This window comes from Tyto alba, unplaced genomic scaffold (genome assembly GCF_018691265.1).
Source record: "Tyto alba isolate M040663 unplaced genomic scaffold, T.alba_DEE_v4.0 Super-Scaffold_2, whole genome shotgun sequence".
NCBI lineage: Eukaryota > Metazoa > Chordata > Aves > Strigiformes > Tytonidae > Tyto > Tyto alba.
Window position 1 is genome coordinate 15,952,717 of NW_024881282.1, and position 21,680 is coordinate 15,974,396.

At 39.9% G+C, this 21,680-nt stretch overlaps 1 protein-coding gene across 5 annotated transcripts in view; it reads right to left on the reverse strand.

Moving 5' to 3' along the window:
* PDGFD (platelet derived growth factor D) overlaps nt 1-21,680 on the reverse strand; it is a 142,556-nt gene that overhangs the window by 36,053 nt on the left and 84,823 nt on the right. For 3 of the 5 annotated variants that reach the window (XM_042793066.1, XM_042793067.1, XM_042793065.1), the window contains exon 3: nt 19,809-19,989. In XM_042793066.1, coding sequence (XP_042649000.1) covers nt 19,809-19,989 — 181 coding nt within the window. Of the gene's footprint in view, nt 1-19,104; nt 19,147-19,808; nt 19,990-21,680 lie in introns of all 5 variants that reach the window. The other 2 variants (XM_042793064.1, XM_042793063.1) reach the window with 1 other exon arrangement.

Below are 21,680 nucleotides of genomic sequence, written 5' to 3' on the forward strand. Positions count from 1 at the left end.
TAGGAAGTCAGAGGCTGCATTTTTCTTATTTACAACAATGGCCAAACCACTGCTCTGTTCAATTCTGATGACCATGCTTTAAAATAAAAGATGCTGAATTTGGAAAGCATGTAGCTGATTATTCATAATCTGGATATCATACCTTGAAATGAAACACTAAATGGAGACCAGTGTCTTTCAAGAAGGTTAGAGGTAACTTAACCGTGTGTGTCTAGATAACAACCTGTAGTTAGCTACAAGAGGCCATTACCAATGTCAACAAGCTTTTTTATCTAGCAGTGAAAGCATTTATCAAAATCAGGTGCCTGTAGTCTGAAGGCACTAATATTCAAACTGGAACTATGAGCAGATTTTAGCACTGATGGCAACTACTACTGGAACAGATAAAAAATGAACTAATAACTTTAACCATATTGAATTTTCTTTTATGTTTTTTCATGTAGTCCCATTAAGGCAAGCCATCCACGATACCACTATTTTAAAGTCAGTAACAAAAGGTCAGACAGCCACCAAAGTGTCTGATCCCAAATGTGATATGATTCTTGCTCTTTAAAAAAAGACATAAATTGAGTTTCTGAAGCCCGGTTGTTACTATATATCAGTAGCTACAACATTATCAGTTACAACTAAGTTAATACTAGTGCAAAATGACATATAAGATCAGTCCTGATTTGTTCTGACACATTTACTAAATATAACCGAGCAGGAAGCACGAGATACTTAAAATTTCAAAAGTTTAAGGCTGTAATAATGATTTAGGTTAACTGCAGTTTGATACATTTATTTATGAAAAGTTGAAGTAAAACTGTAGCAGAAAAATATATTTAATAATAGTTATGTCTGGTCAATATTTCTCTTCATCTTTCACCTAGTTTTGGAATTAGGCATCGCTGGTTGCATATTATAAGAGTGTCCAAGACATTCACATTTAAATGATCTCTAAAAGGTCAGATAAGGCTTGCTCAAATGAGACAATAGCTATGCCTTTGAAACATTAGATTTCATCTAACACTACACTGCCCATGAACACGCTATTTGATGTAAATACCCACAAGAGACTGCACAGGACTTCACTGTCATGCTGTGCAAATTGTGCATTGCCTTTAATTTTTCTATTTATCAGAGAGGCTTGTCCTTATATCTCCATGTACAAGGGATTTAATTTGCTAATAGCTACTATGGTACATACTGCAGTTAAGTAATTATAAACAAAATGTAAATCAACTAACATTAATTCCAAATACTAGGCAATCCTTCCTTTGCTGTTTTTACCTGAATGGCAAATTTTACTTCTGCAATTAAACACTAGGACACAAATCTTGAAAGGCTCTTCCAGATCGTCACTTCCAAACTCCTCAGAATGGTTAGCTGTTTCCAAGCTAAATTTATCTTCACTGCACTTATGTAAGTGCCAGCTTTGTCCTTTTCTTCCTCTCCTGAGTTTGCTTCCTGCAGTACTTCTGAAGAGATGTTATATCTGCTCTCAGCATCCGTTTTATTACACTAAGCCAGCCAAGTTGTCTTGGCCCTCAGTAAGAATGTCCTCTTTTCCCCGACTGTCCTGTAGCTGTTCCCTGAACACAGTCCAAGAAAGATGTGTTTTCTCCATACTATGGGGACGAAAATTGTGCAAAGTATTCCAGAAAAGATGCAACTACCACCTCATTGGTCCTATGCCTAGTGCACCCAGAAACTTTCTTCTCCCTTCTTTGCTAACCAGTGAGATGTCATTTAACAGCAAATGTTTTTGTTATTAATCTCTACATGAGTGACCTCTTTGTTCTTTTTGGACTGTTGCATTTCACTGCAAATCAGTTCTCTGGTGCTCAAGGTCACCCAGTTCTCTCTGATACTCTGATTTTCCCATTCATGAGCAATGCACTTCAGATCTGTGTGTGCTGCAAAAGTCATTAAAATGCTACTCTGACAGGTTGTGATCTGGTCCCTAAAAAAACCTGAAAATAAAACAGATTGTAAGATCAACCCTTTAGAAACTCCCATTAGCGAGCTCTCCCTGGCTGGGTACTCCCTTTTGCATTACAGCACACTGTCTTCCCTTTGACTGCCTCATGGCTCTTTTATTAATTGCCATCTCCTCCAGCGTAAGCGATTGTTTCCTGAGTGGCACTGGGTGAGATGCTCCTCTGAAGTCCAATTAGATTTGCTATACAGCATTTCCTTCCCCTCCAGACTATCCTCCAGTTTGGCATGAACTCCTTTGATAAAAAGATGTGGAGTTTTTTTTCTAGTTTCGTGTATCTTTAACCACCTTCTCTGCTGACAAGTGCCCTGTAAACTTTCTAGGTCAGACTAATGAGTGTGCAGTTGCCCTGGCCACTCTCTTGCCACGGGTGTTATAGACTGCCACTGAATTCACCATTTCCACGTGAGCCCTGGCTCACCTTATTGCTACCCAGACATTCAAGCCAGGTGTGTTAAGCTAAGACCGAGGCTGCTTCCTGCTCCCTTTATATTACTACTGTATAGAAAGGGAGACTTGCTTTCAGCAGTGATTCTTTGTGCCCTATGGTCTACAATGCCCGTCTCTTGGCAGTGACAGTGGAGGGTGCTGAAGGCAACTGAGCTCCTTGCTCACCTTAGTTCAGTATCTAAGCACACCTGGGCCACAGTACTGGCCCATTTTGCAGAACATGTTGGTCCCCCTGTGATGACCCATGCCAGCTCTGCCAGGGTGGCAGGGAGCAGACATGAAGAGGGGTCCTTGTCAGTGCGATGCTGCACATCAAAATGGTATCAGGGAGCTGCCAGGTGGAGAAGCCCTTGGGATGAGTGACTGCAGGAGCCAAAAACTCGCTCCCAGGAGAGTCCAGTGCCCTTGAGAGGACTTTGGTGAACTTCTGCCATGCTGACTGACAGGTTTTTGGAAGCAGCCTCCCTGGTAATAGGCCAATCTGCCCTGAGCAAAACTGAAAAAGCTGACACTTCACTTGCTCGGTAGTGTCCAGGTGGGCAAAAAAGTCTTTTGGAGTTAACAGAAGGCAGCGACAGCTGGTTATTTCAGGTCCTCCTTCTTAGTGTGACTCATACCAAATGGGAATGTACCGAGAGGCCCCAATACTAGGGGTAGAAAAAAAATATTAATGAAAGAAAACCTCCTAGGACCTAGCTGTTAATTTTCCATCTTCCTTCCACTTGGGTTTCTACCTATTTATTATCTACTTAAGCACACTCTATAATTGGTGGAAAAAAAATAATTAACAAATACAGCCTATTTAATTTAATATTCCAAGTTTTCCATTGTTCTACTAGAAGGACTTGCTAAGTGCTCTGACATGCATGCTCACGTTTTCAGATGTGATTTGGGAGAAACACAGGAGGAATAATAATAATAATGAAAAACTCTAATGGACCTAAGCAAATTTAATTCCAAAGCTGAGGACACAATGTAAAAAGGTATCGTAAGGGACATTAGCTGTCCTAGCAGCAATCCCAGCCTATTGATTTTTTGTGAAAGATCCATTTGTTTTTGAGCTCTCTCCCAGAGGATGCTGTTTAATTCTGCAGTAAGCATGCAGAAGGAGCATGTGTTATGTTTCACAGATAATGCAAAGCAAAACAATTTGTTCACCCTTCTGCTTTGACTGGAAGGCATTGCGTTTTCTAGGACAACAAAAAAGGACTACTATACAAACTTTCTAAGATTATAACAATAATCATAAAAATATCAAGAATATATAATCTCTGAAGAATACAAGAACCATTTTCTCCTAGCTTTTCCAGGGTTTTGATGGGATCAAAAGCAGTTGATTTATTGAAAACAGCACAGGATACTGCTTATTGGGAATTTCTTTTAACTTGAGTTTCATTGAACAGCTAGGACGAGTAAAGAAAAGAAAACTATTCATGCTGGACTTCCAGCCCCAGATCCATTCCTAAAAAATGACGTTTCTGTTAAAGCTATATACAAGGAATAGTAACGCTTCTCATTTCTCTTATTCATTATGCTTACAAATATCAATTATAAGTAACATTATGAATGAAGAGTAGGGAAAAAGAAAACTCCTTACATTTGCCACATATTTGTAAACAATCCAACTAAACCATATTAGTTTTGGGATCACCTTACCAAAAGCCAGACCAGGAAATCCTAAACACCAAACTGAGACCTTGATCTCAGGACCAGGAAGGTGTGTACTGGGTCAGAATTAGTGTGTCACACATTTGATTTAAATTATGACTAAATAAAAGCATAACCCAATAGATTAAGGATGACTGTAGAATTATGATAGGCTAAATATTTTTCAGGCAGTAAAAATCAAGAGGAACAGTTTATTCCAGTTTTATAATAATGACCTGGAAAATGTCACAGAAGTTGAAGCTGGGAAAAAAAAAAAAAGATGAAAAAAAAAAAAAAAAAAGTTGTAAACACCATTTGATTCAAAGAAATATGCTGGGACTACCAGAGGTCAGAAGCAGGGGCAGGAAAGAAAAATAAGCTTTCATTTAGGAGAATGTAAATGGAGGAAAAGGTGCAATCCACAAACTCTAGTTGATGGCACACATGGACTCAGAAAGGAACTCATGACAAGAGCCTAGGCTGAGCAAAGAGAAAAGATTTAAACTAATGTGCAGTGTGACATGGTGGCATGGCATGCAGGGTGACTTATGCCTGCACACACAGTCTCCTCCAGGGTGTGGGGAGATGTTTTCCCCATACTAAGAGGGTACCACACCACCACAAATCACCAAGTCCCTGGGGACCATGGGCAGAAGCGGGGCCTCTCCTCGCTCTGAGGGTGTGTGAACATCTGCATGTCTTCATCACCTTCCCATGGGTGCAGGACAGGGTCACGTTCAGAAGAGAGCAAGGTCTGGGGGTGCAAGTGGCTTCTCTGGTAACTGAAGATGGGTATTCTCCAGAGAACAGCTACAGCCATTTATTTTTAAACTATTTGGGTGCAACGTCAGTATCAATAAAAATTGCAGGAGGTAGCTTCATACCCCATCTATGAAGATGCCAAGGAAGCACCAAACATGCCATCCTGGCCTCACTTGGCTGGTCTGAGCAGGTCAGGTTTTTAGGCTGTTCACATCCATCAGCAATGCAAATTTATGGGGAGAAGACATCAGTATTTTTAATGTACAAAATCTACAGTCTTTTGACTTTTTGTTGCTAGTTTTAATAGAGTCCTCATGGACACCTTGTCCATCTTTGTTCAGGATGGCAAATCCTCCTGAACAGCCACTGCACAACCAGAAGACCACAAACCATGCAATCTTCCATATTTCAGCTGCTGGCATTACAAGCGTTTTTTCTGCTTTTAATCTAGTTCTTAATGCACCTGGAAAATGTACCTGAATCAGAATTGAGATAGCAGTGCCAGTGCACAAAGTTGCTGCTAAGGTGGGAAAGAAGAGTGGTTATTTTCACATATTTCTGATGGAGATAAATTACATATATAGGAAGCAGAGTGTCCTATTTTTCTGCTGCCTTATTCTATCCGCCCTGACTGCTCTTTTTCTTTTTTTCCCTTGGAGTTTAATAATACCAATTCTTCTGTATAAACTCATGCATATGAAGAAAAGGGCAGGAAGGCCTGAATAAGAATATGACCAATATATCCAGGGTCCTTGCTAACCATGAGCATAAGATAAGCACACACAACCTTGTGTTCATCATGTCCCAGAGGACAGACGGCTCAGATCTAATACGGACATGTAGAACGATCCACATGTTTAGAAGAAGATATCATTTCCAATCAGATGCAAAAGTTTCACCTAATCTGTAAAAACAGTAATTGCTTTCTGTTTGGTTTAGGTACCCATACCCACACAGTATTCCCAATTTCTATTCACTTCCAGAGAAAGCAAAGTTTTCAGCAGCCTATTTCCATCACTATCAGCCTCTTTAGCATGCAACACAAACCATATGGATCACTCAGGCTACCCATCCTCATACCATCCAGGTTCTTCCAAGCATTTTTTTGTTTCAAGTTTATTGGTCAGACCTTGGGATGAGATAAATTTTTGTGCCCCAAAGGTGGTTGTTTCACCCTGTCTTACAGCAATTGAAAAATTAGACTCATTCTTTCCAGGCCATTTTCCCAAGTTTAAGGGTTTGTTTGTTCTTTTCATTTTTTTTTTCTCAAATATAAGATTATCTTTTAAAACTACCCATAAGTCTGCAAACATTGAACCCCAGGGCTCACAGATGTCATTAACTGTGTCAAGCACAGTACTGTCAAGCAGTGACAACAAAATGAAAGAAAAAGATCGACCTCTATGGAAGAACTTTTGGGGTACAACTATATTGGTAAATAAAATGAGGTAGAGATTGGTCAGACATGGTATGACTCAGGTCCTAGGATATAACTATTACCTGCAAAACAGAGTAGCCACAACAAACTGCATATTGGAAACTGCTGAGGCACATGCTGACACCAAACTAGGCGTGCTAAGAATGTGAGAGGGCAAAAAACCTTGTGTCTATGGTTTGACTCACATCCAGCACAGACTTCTTTATTAGAGGGTCTGATCCTGCAAGAGTTTGTATTTATGCTTCATAATATGACTGATGACTGGACAACAATGCCTAGAATCAAGAACACACAATGAGACAACATGGTGACCAATTCCTCCAGTCTGATGGAAACTTTGCTTAGAGAGTATTTTTTTACCTCACATCACCTAAGAAATACGTCAGGACACAAATACTGACTAAAAGGAAGCATTTTTATAGCTGTCAAGATCAGAAGCATCATTAAAAGAAAAGGTTTCTGTGGCTTAAGAAAAGAAGGGGACTCAGAACAATTTGTACAATTAAAATATTTCCCCAACCAAAACTATTAAAGTGAAAAAAACCCTGTTGTCAAGGGTCACAGAAAAAATTGGATGTTATTTGATTCTGCTGAAAATGATCTGACAATGAGATACACAAATTCCACAGATCTAAAAATTATTTTTAGCTTCCAGTGTTGCAGATGAGTTGCAAAATCTGACCCTGTGTAATTACAGTCTGAGACCTTCTCTAATTAAGCACTGACTGGTCATCAAACTGACAACTGAGGAAAATAGAACTGCATTTTTCTTGGTATTACAAGAGATAGAAAATGTGATAGATCTTTTTTTTTGGCATGGCATGTTTGTTCAAAATCAGTTCAGCATGGAGAGAAATGTGTGGGTTGAAAAACTGAGAAGGGGTTGTTGGCAAAGGATTATGGTAACAACTCAGGCACTGGGTTCGAGGAGGTGTTCAGTTCAGTAGCACAAAGTTCAGCACCACACGGGGGCTTATTTTATGCAACAGTGTCACTTAGTCAAAAATTTTCTAGTAAGATTTATCTTATCAAGTCTAAAGTGACAGGAACCCTGCAACTAATAAAAGATGTGTATGCGAATATGTATGTGTAAGGGAAAAGCAGAAATATTCTGTGACAAATCTGTCATCTGCGTTATTATGAAGCCACGCATGGACTTTATCGAGTGCTCAGAGCAAAACAGAAGGTCATGAATTTAATAAAGAAGTATGCATAGAAAATACAAATCAGTTTTATACAATGCCATGACTAACTCTGGAAATGTGGTATATAGCATGAAGGTCATTGAAGCTAGAAGTGCATTAGACCAGTGCCAGCCTGTAAGCACACCAGCTTCTCCAGCGTGGAGGAAAGACCTTCTCTGATGACCTGTGCCTGGAACTGCAGAGTCAGAATAAGACTAAGAATAGTTAAAAGGCAGTGTAGAGATCCCAAAAGTTCCTCAAGGAGGAAGGGAGGGATGAGAATAGGTACCAGCCTTCTCCTACCCAACAAACCTGTTTCAAGTGGCTCGGTGTGGTCTGAATCCAATTTTTGCTGTTTCATCTTCCTGGTTTGCAGTCTGGGATTGCTGTTCTCCATTCTATAATCATACAACTTCTTAAACTATAGAGGACCTCAGGTAAGTCTGGCAGGCACAGAGAAAGCAAGTATCCAAGTGGAAAGGCATAGCAGACAAACGTCTTTTTTTATCAGTCCCAGTTTAGCCATAGGGCCCACACTGCTAGCATAGTGTCCCAGAGTGCAAGCAGGAGCAAGGCAGAGTGCCTCTGTAGCATCTTTTAGAAGTTAATCTTGTGGCATTTTACAAAGGCTGTCTTTGAGCTGAGAAGACCTGAGGCTATGCAAAGGTGTCAGAGCAAGCACTGGTGGAGCCTGGCCCGGAGCCGTGGCTGCAAGGCCAGCACCCTCCCCAGGTTGTGATACTGTGTCCAAACCTGCAGGCAAAGCAACATCAGGCACAGCCATCTTCACTGAGGACATGGAAAAATCACAAATATTATCACAAGCCAGCAAGGGGAAAATTCACCCTGGGAAAATGCAACCTAATGTGTTCCTAAATCACATGTTGAGCAGAAGGAGGAACCTGGTAAACTTGGGACCTCAAAGGCAGACTGAGCTGACTGAGGAAAACAAATTAAAAGACACATTCCCAGTGTTAGGGCAGTCAAGCTGGCCACTGCCATATAGACCTGCCTAAACATAAATTAGGAAGGAGTATATTTGCAGGCAATGGTATGGCATTAAAAAAGGAACATTAAAACTGCATATCAAAGAAAAAATGTCTTTCCGACAGTGATTTATTAGTCTATGGTTTAGTCTCCCATGAGGTATGTTCCTATGCTTGTTATATTTAAAAATGTTACTAGATGAACCACCAATGAATTTACAATGCAAAAATTTCTTGTCCTTAGAGAAAAATTAGATGAATGACCTCACATCTTTAAATTATCAGATTGTAGGCTTGGATGCATTACACATTATTGAACAAAAAAAAAGCTTACGATCCCCTTAAATTTAGACTCAGAAATCTTAAAACAATCAGTATCATTTGATCCAGGGCTGTAAGTATTTTCCAGCAGTTACAGTTGTTGCAACAAACAAGGCAAAGATTTATTCTGTAAGTAATTAAACACACATTATACACAATGTATTGTTTTCCCTGGCTTGCCAAGAATGACAAAAACACACTGAACAGTGTTAAGGTTGAAACAGATCCTGCAACCCAAACTTGGACAAGAACAGTGCAAGATCAGGATTGTGCTGCCAGGCTTTGTACGATAACGTTGACACATAGCCAATTAAATAGTATTGGTGGAATACAAAACATAAAGTTGAGCCTAGGAGCCCACTTCTCCACAAGACTGTGAAGACATGCAATTCTTGTTTTGATTTAAAAGACAACTTGCAACCAACACCTGCTGTGATGGGTTTTCACAAGTTCCTTAGTGCAGGTTGGAAGGCTAGCATGTTTCAATTCACCAGTCACTTCCTCTGGAAGTCTGTCAGAAGAAAATTCTGAAAGGAGACTGACTTCCTACTCTTCTCCAACACAGCTGGCACACATTAAAGTTAAGCTGCACCTTCAGCTTTTGTGGAAAATCTAGAGCAGAGGTTGCTCAACAGGAACAGGGGCCTGGGAAGAACAGGCCATTTCCTCTTCCCTTCTGGCCATGGTGGTAGGAGTGACCAGCCTTGCCACACTGAAGCACCAGGAGTTAAATAGCACCTCTTTGCAGCATTGTAATACAACCTGAGTGCCTAATTAACATTTCTACAGAATCAAACATGGCATCTCTGTTCTCCCTACAAATCTGTCATCTATAACTAGTTTTCTATAAAACATCCTCCAGAGTTACCAAACCAAAATAAAACATAAGTTCTTCATATATTGTCATTATTTCACATGCTAACATTCTTCAACTGTTGCTAAAGTGGAATTAAATGACAGAATAGGGATTTACAGAGACAGCATTGTGTCCTCAAGTCAACAATCTAAAATAGTCCCACTTTTCAACCAAACAAGTAATGTGATGGACAGGTGAAAATAAATCTCAAATGTAAAGAAAAACAGAAACTCCTCAGACATGCCGGGATCCTGGCCAGATCTGGACACACCTGAGTGAGGCATGTCAATCTACCAGATATCTCCTGTGCATTTTGTATAGACTTGTTTGTTAAACTGTATAAAAGCCGGGCCCTCTCACAGCACAGACGCAGACCTCACCTACGAGCGGACGCCCTGCGTGGGACTTCCCAATTGCCGGGAAAGGCTCTCCGACCCTTCACTGTGACGGGGCTCCCCAGCTCATGCACGGGTCTGGATGATGGTAAAGTAGGAGGGCAACTGGTGATGTATCTTTCTTAATCACTATAGCTAGCTTTATGTAGTAATGACTAGGTGCATTACCTTGCTTATTCTCTCTGCTGCTTTAAACTAAAGTAAAATAAGCCTATTTCTTTAGCTTGGTGTCTGTGTCCTTTGTGTTAACCCCATCAATTGGCAAAAGAACAGGTTAATGAGTTTGTTTGAAAAGTTTGACAGTGTAAACTAACCTCATGTTCATATACACCGATGTGTGGTTTAGGGTAAACTTAGATGAGAATTGTTGGATTTAACCTTCCTCTTTAGTGTAGACACAGAGAGGTCCACACGTCTATCAGCATCACTGACGGGGTGTTTGTGGCATGTCCAGTTTGGCACTGTATTTCCCATCTCTCCTTCTGGTGCCCTCCTAAGCAATCAAATTAATTATAAGGTCTTTCCATGTCTTCTAACAGGAGCTGCAATATGACTGCTATTGGTCTGTCCCTATTGCAGTGTCAAAATATTGTGTCCAAGCTACTGATATTTTCCATTTGGTTACACAGACATGGGAAGCAAAGTCAGGGAACAGGATGGCCTTTGCCTTCTCCCAGGTTATGCTCATTATGGTACAGAAAATGTACCCTTTCATTTCATGCATTACAATTTTCAGAGCTGGATCCATTCTAACTTTCTTCTACTTATATATGTTTAATGTTAATTAAGAATATTTCTTTCTGGATACCCTGAAAAAGCTGTGCAACGTACTTCATAAGTAGCATTACTGATTTTAAGACTGGCAAGCTCTAAAAAAAAGCCTGAAATAATAAATCCTTTTTAAAACTGATTGATTTGCCCAGAGTAGTTTTAATACCAAAATATCTTGCATATCCTCCATCCATTCTTTAACCACCACTCGTTCACAACACTTCCAGACTGTTAGGAATCTTTGTTTTATTTCTCCAATTATCAATGGTTACTTAAATTTTTTTCCAACAAATTTGGGGATCAGTTTCATTTCCTACTTTTCTGACAGCACAATTTTGCCACTGACCAGTAATTCATGAATTCTAGTTCACTGGAATTCTACTTGTAGTGTACTCTGTGTTTTTATTTACCAGAGATTGCTTGACCCTAACTGACATTTGAAGAACAGTGAAAAGATTAGCTTTCATACAGAATTTTTTAATGTATCCAACTATGATAGAACTAGAAACTGATTATGAACTGGGAAGCAGCATGAACATGCAAGCTGAAGGGACAGACAACTCACCATGAATCTTCATGCATCCCCTCACTTTGCCAAGTACAGTGGCAAGATCACGGCCAGTTGCTATGAGACTGGGGTTCCCTTCATTCGCTTAATTAAAAAACTAAAGTCACTATTCTAACAGTATTACACACTTCCCAACAACTGTAACATTCCTGTGGCCCTTATCCATTATTCTTACAGACTAGGTAGTTGTTTGATCTCATTACTTATATGGTTGCATGCTTCTTGGAATTTGCAACTTCCAGTTTGTTTCTGCTGTGTTTTGCTAGAAATCCTGTTGATACTGAATAAGGTTTTTAAGCTTCTACCAAGAATAAACTATGATTTTTTTTTCAATCTAATATGGGTAATCCTCTTGCACTGCACATAGTGGTCTTTTTCTGGTTTTGTCTTTGTATCTCTAACTTACCTTGGAAAAGTAGGAATTTCTTCTGGGTCACTGAATTTCTCAGGGATTCTTAAGCAGGTAAATACTGCCAGCAGAAAATGCAGTCCTTCAAAATCTAAAGCTGACCTAAATGAACAATGCCTCTAATTCTTCTTAGAGTAAACTATTTGGGACAGGATACTGTAATTTAAAATAACATGCTCGTGTCTGTACAATTTTTTGAAGATGTGAAGTGCTACCTTTTCTTGTCCTTGGCCACCACCACAAGTTCAGTGAATTCTCAAACAGTGCATGCACACTACTGGATTAAAGATGTAGTGTTTTCAACAGGAATTGGACATCAACAGGATTATTGTTATGTTAAGACGGATCGATGACAATGTCCTGCAAAGGAGCCACACTTTAACTGAGCTGTCAACAAATCAGGGATGGAGGAGAACAAATGGCCAGTTCTCCACCATGCTGTTCAAACAATAAAACTGCCAGGCGCACATGCTTGCAGCTGGGAAAACACAGACACTAAGGTTTATTTTCCTTTCTGATTAAAATAACTGTTTTATCAGTTGAAGTCTGACAGCTTCCAGGAGCTTCTGTGTGCTTACTGGGTCCCACTGATTCTGGTTTTGGTACCTTCCTTGCCAGAAGGTCTGTATTTCCCTGGCCATAACTCAATTCCTCACCCATGTTCCCAGATAACTCTTTTCACTTTTGAAACATCCCCAAACCCAGCCCTACTGCTCCTCAAGTTCATAGTCAGAAGTTTTGCCAAGAGAAGCAGGTGTAGCCAAAGGGGCCTGCTTTTGCTCTGCTTTCTACCCGATCCACACCTGCCCTCCCTCCTTTCCTAGACCCAGTCTTCCTTATTTCAGGACCTCTGCCTATTTAAAATCTCCAACTCATTTGCCTCCTTTCCTTCCTAACCATGCTGCCACAACTCCTCTGGTTTACACAAATCCCTCCTTCCCTTCACTCCCTTGTTAAAAATATTTCCTTAATTGACATTCACCCTTCTTCAGCCCAACTGAAACTGCTCTCGTTACTAAAATGAACAAGTGACACATGGTAAAGAGGGAAGGCTTCTTCTTCCTCATCTTTCATGATGTGTTTGGTAAGTTTGATATTGTCAGTCACACCCTCTCTGTCTTTTGTTTGGGTTTGGTTTTTTTTTTTTTTTTCTATTTTTTCCTTTCAGCTTTCAAGAATCTTTGCTAGTTTGGGGCTTCTTCTGCCTCTCTGACCATTGCATTACAGTGTTTCTGCTGTGTTCTCTCTCTCTGTGGACTTGCTTCTTCCACTGTGTTTGCCTTACCCACAATTACCTTTATTTATGAACTTGGACTACAGTTAACTCTCCTCCCTTGTCTTTGCTACTGACACTATTTCACTGCCATTCCTGGATGATCCTGTATCAGTCCTTCCCTCTAGTACTTGTAGCATCCTCTTACACCAAGCTGGTAGGTGATTCCTTTTGTCCCTGAAACATACTTCTGTTCAGCAATCTCTTACCAGTGTCATCTCTGATTCACAAACAGCTTTAGAAATTAGGACACAAAACAGAGAGACTCCTAATGAAATTTAAAATTCAGAGTCACATAGTAGAAGGATTGGGACCAGTCTTTGTGTTTGAGACAAGAGTAAACGCGGAAGGGGCATCGGACTTTCAGAAGAGACCTGCCAAGAGAAGGACTACGTTAGACCAGTCTAGGGAAAACTGAGAGAAGATGCTGTCTGGAACAACTGACAGTGATGGGCCAGGTCAGGTCATAGCTTTGGCTGCAGCCCCCAGGTTCCCTCTGACTCATATGCTACCTTCAGCTGGTGGGTCTCGGGCTTGAAAACCTGCAAGGTTTTCCACCTGAGTAGATGGGGTAGGCAAGACTTAGGCAGTGAAGGTTTGGGGTTTTGGAAGGTGTAATAGGATGTTGGAGGGAGAAATAGCTCTTGGTTAGATGCAAATGTTGGAATGAATCTTTTAATTAGGAACTTTGGCTACCCCTGGACCACCCAATCCTGCCTGTGAAACCGCTTGTCCAGACGTGCCTTCTCAGCCCAAGTATGTTGTTTCCTTATTGCTGAGCTACCTGACTCCCAGTTTTGCCTCTTTTGGATCCTTCAGAATCTTTCATTCTTCACTGAGTGCTGGGAGAACTGAAACATCCCTGCCTACCACATTGCTTGGCTTGTCTACCATGCCACCTTCCTTTCCTCATCATACCCTGATGAAGGATAGGTTAGGTCCTGTAAAATTAATTGAGCAGCATATTAAGGCTTGCTGGATTCTCAGGAACCTTCATAAAATAAAAAGTATTCCTCCACCCCATACAAAATTACTGTGAGATGCTCCATATCTCAAGATCCACTGAGGCACAATCTGTCTTTTTAACATGCTATCGTTTTATGTTTCTTTTAAAACATTATAACACCTTCCAAATTAAAAAAAAAATATATATATATGCATAGGTAATCTCTTAAATCCTCTGCTTATGTAAAGTTGGGGAAGGAAAGTTAAAGATTTTGAGCAAGTTTTATCTAATTAGAAAGGACTTAATTACTTCTCTCCTGAAATATGTGCCTCTGGCTGATAATTTTATGAGGATGGTATACCTTGAGCAAAAACTCAGAAAATAGTTTTCTGCCAGAACTTAAGAAAATAGAAATTTCATCATATAGATGTACAGTTTTGCACATGGGTTGTATTTATAAAAAATCTTTGCTGTCTAGCATAGACAGGCAATCAAAACTGAAATCTGAGAAAGAGTAGTAGAAGAGCAACTGATAAAGCTTCCACGTGTAAGTTTGTCCTTCTTCATCGTGAGATCTATTTCATGTTCAAACCCTCCATTAACCAAGACATTCCCCTCCACACCATTCCTCTCCTTTTGTACCTCCTGCAATTTACTGGGGTTTTTCCTGTGGATTATCTAAAAGCAGGGAAGGTATTCATGCACCATTATCATGCCTGTTGTCACATGAGATATATTGTACAGGTTTTCAGGCAGAATATTTTGTCTTGGAGGCAGAAATGAAATGTCTATTCTGTGAAAGCAGTGACAAGCTAAAACAGAAGCACAGCAGCAAAGACTCATGCAGCTTCCAGACTGGATTCAGTGCTGTGGCTAGTGATAAAGAATTAATCATTCTTTATGATCTTTATGAATCTGTACTCACACTGGTGTCTCAATCTTTTTGTGATCATGTTAACTCTTACAAGGGAATTTATTTATTGACTTATTTGAAAAATCTGTGTCCTGGTGCTGCATTACTTGTGCAAACAAGTCTGGTAAAATACAGGGAGCCAGTTGCTTAATTCAGAGTAACTGAGTACAAGTATAAGGATCAGGTTCTTATTCTGCTCATTTTAATTTTCCGATTGTGCTGAATTTTTGGTGTTTTCTTGTGAGCTTATCAGACAAGTTTCAAAGAGTTTTAGTATTTGAACTAACTTTGGTCAATTTTTTTGCATGGGAAAGTAGTGAAATTTTATTAGACTGACTGTGGTGCCTTATCCTACTTTGTGACCAATGCTCTTTTATTAGTTATATAAGTAGTAACCTATAGGCCTGGGTGTTTAGCAGAAAGCTACTTCTCTGTAAAATTCCACATGATGGATCAAAAACCAAAGTTCCCCCCCCGCTTCCATTCCATTCGTTTCTTTACGGCTTCTTCATTCAGAAAATGTCCTTTCAAACAAGCAAATATTACTCATGAACTAATACACTCATACACATTTTGAGACAGAAGTTTATCCTGGGACAAATACACTTATGTTCTCCTGTATGGCACCACACATCCACCATTGTTGGTTTGCAATTCCCAAATAAGTAAAGATTGCTCTTAATGCCATGTGATGTTTCCGAGTCATGAATTATATTATTAAGTAAAGAAAGGTGAAAGCACAAACATATGTGTATATATGTAAAAAGACGTATATGTAAATACATATTTTTTCAACATTACATCTTTGTATATATATGTGTTTGTACATGTACATATACATATGTTCCTAGCTTTTCTGTAGCCCTTGTTTCCAAAAATAATTTTAGTCAAAGTTCCAAAATATGGATTTCATTTAAGATTAGCAAAACAATTAGTAAGGCAGTAACATTTTACTGTTATAAACATATAACAAGTATGTGCATTTTAGAATAAACTTAAAATAATGTTTTTAATTAGCAAATGGAATCCAACATTTTCTAGTGGTCTCATTAAAATTAAATTAGATGAAGGGTTGGGAATTTTAATTCAAAACATTCACCTTTAGTGTTGGAACATGTTCCTGAATGAGTTCCTAGATTAATTTAATAAATGTCCATGCTAATGTACTTCTAAAACATGGGGCCCAATACTGTTAATGTTTCCTTTCAGAATTAGGATACTGGAAGAATTTCACCTCAGAATGAAAAAGGGGATTGTATAAAATTACTTCAATCAAGCAAAGATTATTTCCATGTGTAACAGTGTAACTTAATTTGCATTCCTATGTCTCAAAATAACTGATGCAGTATTTTTAGTAATTATTGAACACTTACTTGCTACGTGAAAGATCTTTCAGTTGAGGTACTGCAAGCAGTAACAAAATGAAATTTTACATTTGTGGTAATGTGGAATATTCACATCATCTGCTTTAAGGTGTGTAACCCAGTGGCCTTTGCCATGACAGTGCCCTCTAGCAAGTGTGTAAGTAATTTAAAATTACTTATCTTCCTCTGCATTGCATATTTCTACAGTTAAAGTAAGAAATTATATAACGCGTGAGAAAAAAAGACTGGAATACCTCCGTGCCTTCTATACTGCAAATTAATATTTCTAAGGCAACTCAATCAAGAAAAGCAAAAAAAAAAAAAAAAAATAAAAAAAAAAATTGAGAAATAAGCACTTTAAATGATAATGGCAGGGAGTAATTTCAAACAAATTTACAGCTAAGTGAGGCTTATGCCTAATAGCTGTCCAGGGCTTGCTCCAGACCATTTCTGCTCTAGGACTGTGAAGCTTGAAGGAAAAGACAATTTTTAAAGAGGTTCAAGGGAGACATTTCCCTGTGTGGATACCTAGGCTAAGCCAACAAACTGCACAGCTACAACTGGAGGCTTTGAATGTGAAGAATCTGTAGACATCAACTACCAGCTGTGCATACTTACCTACTTCTGTACCATCACAGGAAGCACAGAGTAGGAATAACTTTTTCCAGACACATGAGGACACTTTTGACTCTTATTCAACTTAGGATAAGTACTGGAGCACACTCAACTCACTAATAAACTCCTGGAGTCAGGCCCACCCTGGAGCTCCCACCCCAGGGAGTCCTACAGCTTCATAGGGAAAGAGTGGATCAGGGACAGGCAACAGGCAGGAGCATGTTAGATCTGCCCCGTTCCTCCAAATCCACCCTCACTGCTCCACCTCCAGCTTTCCTGGTCCCTCAGACCCACAGAGGAGAGGGCAGAGGCAGAGGTGCCAAGAGGCAGAAGGCGCAGGGAGAGGAGGAGGAAGAAGGTGGAGGGAACCAGCCTTGGAAAGCAAAAGTTGCTAAATGTTTCATTTAGATGGTCAGACTTTATTTCACACATCTGCTCCCTTGCCCGTTGTCCCTTGTCTTACACCGGGACATTTAATTACTCCCACATATCTGTACAGATTTCAACCCTGTCCTGTTAAAGATCATCCTTGTCTTTTTTTCAGTCTAATTTTCCAGAGTCACTCTGAATTCTAATTCCACCATCCTGGCTGACCAAGCCCCTTCATCTTACATGGGTTGCTTACTTTGCATGTTTTGTTTTACAAGGGGAAACGTGATTTTCATGGATACAAGTCTAATTTATGTCTTCTCCAGAAAAATAATCCCTTTTTGTTTCTCTAAATGGTACTGAAATGTAAAGTTAATGCAAAACCACAAGTACATGAAGATAATGAAGTATGTTTCTGCTAAGATCTGCGGTGCCTCATTTGTGCCTCATGCAGAGTGCTGAACTAAGTAAAAACTTGATCTGCGTCAAATGAAGTGAACTTAACTGACTTCCTTGAAGATTCATAAATGAGAAGGCCAGAGAGCAAGGCTGCGAGGCCATTTGGCTGCAGGCGTAACGGGGACAAATTCACCCAGCCATTCTGGCACCATGCTCAGGAGATGATGCTGATCAATAAACTCAAGTGAACTCTCCAAATCGCTTGCTTCAATTTTCTCTAGAAAATTATCAACCAGAGTCTGGTATACAAATAAACAACTGCCATGCAGACTCAAACTCCAAATATAAGAAATAATAAGGGAGTTAAAGATTTGCACATATTTTGTGCACTATTTCCAAGAAAGCCCCCAGAAATAGCCTTGTCTTGGAGAAGGTCATATAGGAAAGAAAAAAAGCAGTGTAAAGGTCTTTCATTTAATCTGATACAAAATACCATATGTTTTTGCATGCTTCATTAATGCTCCCTGGTTTGCCACCTAGAAACACACAATGAGTTCAACCTTCAGGGGTCAGCAGTGCTCAGCATATCTATGAACTGAGCATTAAGCGACCGTGGGGACTATCAAATAACGGCTGACTGCTGAATATTAATCCTGTAGTTTTAGGTTGGCCAGTTTGGATTATGAAGACCAGCTAAATACATATCATCCCCCATCTTGCAAATGCCACTAATCATCTGTACAGTTCTCTTCTCAGAAATAAACAGTATTTCAGTCAGAGGGTGAACTTGGAGACTATTCTTCTGAAAAGATTTGCTAGGCTGCAAAATTCTACTTTTTCATAGTTTTGAAATTAGATAAATACAGTAGCCTTTTTTGAGCTTTCTAGTGCAGAGAGTCCTGTGTTTTGAGTGATAACATTCATTTTTGGAAAGCCTAATACTATCAGACTAGCTGTACGTGGTCTGGAATAAAGCTTGCTAAATGCAGCAGAGTTTTTGTGGTTGCACTGAAATACGAGCAGTGTAAAGAGAGGCTGCTTCACTGTCTCATTTTTATGCCCAGTGGTCTTTCATAGACTGTTCTGCCTAAATTTTAGTTTTAGTATATTACCTTCAAATTAGAGTAAATTAGAGCTCAGGATTTACTCGCAGTGCAATGCCTTACCCCACTAGGAGCCTAACAATTTAAATGAAAGGGAGCACAGCCTTCATGAATTTAGAGTTGTCTTGTCAATGTGCTGTTTATGGACTCCTTAGCATACACAGGCATATATGCATGCAAAGCTGAGAGGTTGAAGTGAAATGACTTAAATAGTGGATCTCTCCTGCAGCATTAACATTATTGCTATTCCAGGATTTCTTATTCTTGTTAAATAACAGTGGATTGAAAAATAGGGAATAAGAAGTATGATGGATATGAAAATATAATGATGACAATATAATAATTAATGCTTACCATCTCCTGAGTGTTTGCAAAATCTGCCTCTTTCGAGCTACACTGCACCAAAAGCATTATAATATTAATCAGGACAATACAAAGGAATACATATTTCTAACAAAATCTACTTAGAGCAGTGAGCATTCCTGCTCCCTAAAGACAAACCAAAATAAAAAAGAGGATTTCATCTCATTGAAACAGTACATGATACACTGCTAATGCCACTGCATATACAAAGAGGAATGTTTATACGTGGTTAAAAATATAGCCTGAGCCATAGCACATTGTCTTGCATGTAGAATTTCATTGCATGTAAAATAAACTACTCTGCATCTAACTCGGAATCACAACCGTAACCCCTCAAGGTATTTTTAGTTGACCTTAAATGAACATAAAAAAGAAGTTCATAAAGCAGCCATTTCTTTGTTATTTCTGCAGCATCTGTCAAGGCACTGGCAGTGCAGCCTCAATGTAGAAAGTGGTGGTGCTTTTGAAATAAGTTATTAGTGTAAATCTTGGCCTGGACATGACTTTATTTTACAGTTAATGACAGGATGTCAAAAATACTTTGATCTGTATTAATGTAGTTCCTAGAATGAAAATACTTTCTGTCAATTAGTGTTTTGATGCAGTGCTGTTAGCTACACCATCCAGTCTTCAGGTACTGATGCTCTTTTACACTACAATCTGTCTCTCACTCATGACACAGCTAGATGACTTACCACAAGGGAGTAACAAATCTTGAATCCAGGTTTAGCCACAAAGTAGTCATCGGATTTGAAGGTTATCTTTATCTGATTTGTTCTTGATGTTATTCTTGGAGGTACTTCCTTGTGTCCACACCACCGTCCTCGTATAACCGTGCTGGTCTCTGATACATCTTCCACTTCCACAAAGTCATACCTGGGAACCAGTGTGAAGGATTAGTTTTTGCTAGCTCTGGTTACAGAATATGGCTGCAAACAGACAGGAGCACAGCTGGAGACACAAAGGCAACTGTCCCCTGTTCTCCACTGCAAAACATCGGACTAAGTATTACAAATGGTGGGCACGCCCATGTAGCACAAAGTACACTAAGCTGCAAGCTACTGCCTGAGTGCTCAAATGGCTCATTTTTGGCCTCCTGGAACATGATAGACAGTATTTCCTACCACATTAAAATAGAAATAAGAGGCACTTGCATGTGCTTAGTATACAATAAGCATATGCACTGCATTTCATGTAGTGGATAAATAGTTTAGACACCTGATAAAATATTATTATTTTATTTTTATTTATTATTATTTAAGGCAGACTGACCAAGCTGAGCAGCTGCAAGCACTTGTGCACTTTCTGGTGGTCCCCCAACCCTCTGCAGCAGCAGCCACTGGGTCCGACCTGCTGCACCTGTGGGAGGGATGGAACCGGGCTGCTGTCATGCCAGGAGCAAAGGGGGATGCTGGAGGGACAGAGGGGAGTGCATGCTGCTGAAAGGTGCTTTTTAGGACCTACTCTGTAGGTGGCACGGTGCTTCTGTTAGATCATTTGGAAAGACTCATTTCAAGCTTTTAAGCAGAAAAGGGCAGGCTGGCACTCTGCGTGCCACAGCGGGGACTCCTCTGCTGCTTGTGTGGGTGCTGTCACCAATGGAAAATCAACAGCACGTCTTGCCCTCTGCACAGTCACACCTTGGCGAGGCACCTGTGCCACAGTTGTGGTGCCCTGAGCCCAAGGAGGGCTCTACCAGGAGCAGTAGACGCTAACCTCAGTGATGATAAGACACAGTGACAGCACTCACTGCTGCAGCCTGTATATTCACTCACTTGGGTCATTTATTCAGTTCATTATTGAGCTGGAGAAAAAGGAAGGCAGAGAATAAAGTCCTGATCTCACTACATCTATGAGAAAAACAGTCCCTCGGTATCTGTGGAGCCAGAATTAGGCCCCACACATGGCAGCTGGCAAGGAAGAGGCAATGACAAGAAGGGCAGGTTGAGTGCAGGCAATAAGAGATGGAGAGAGCTGCCATCCTCACGGTACAGTTAAGCCTTAAAACTTTGTAGGTCTTTAGTAGGAAAGGCATGTATTATTAAAGCATGTGCTCTCTCTAACTGATTCTTACTAGCAACGTGCTGCTCCTCACCCCCAGGTCTGTGGGCCAAGCGCCCACCTCCCTGCCCACTTGTGGGAGCATAATAGCCCTGTAAATAACAGACCTGCTTTTCTTTTTCTTCTGAGAGCCCATGTGAAAAAAACGCAAGTACTATGTGGCTTGAGAATATCAGCACTGCTGCTTTTATACACAGTAACCCCAAATTGCACAGAACAGAAAATAACAGATTCACCATAACAAAATCACTTAAATCTGCCCAAACTCTGATGAAACATTCCTCAGCCTGAATGAATTTCAATTAGTCCAGTCTTAATAGTATGCAAATTACAATAATTAGCATTAATGAAAAATTGAAAGAAAACACTAGGAAGTTTCTGGAAAAAAAAAGTGTAAGGTCAAAAGCGAGTATAAAAGAAAGGTAAGGTGCAGAGGTTCTGAATTACTTGTCCAATGTGCAAAGCATTCAAGCACATGCTCAGCTTTCAGCATTCATGTCAATTAA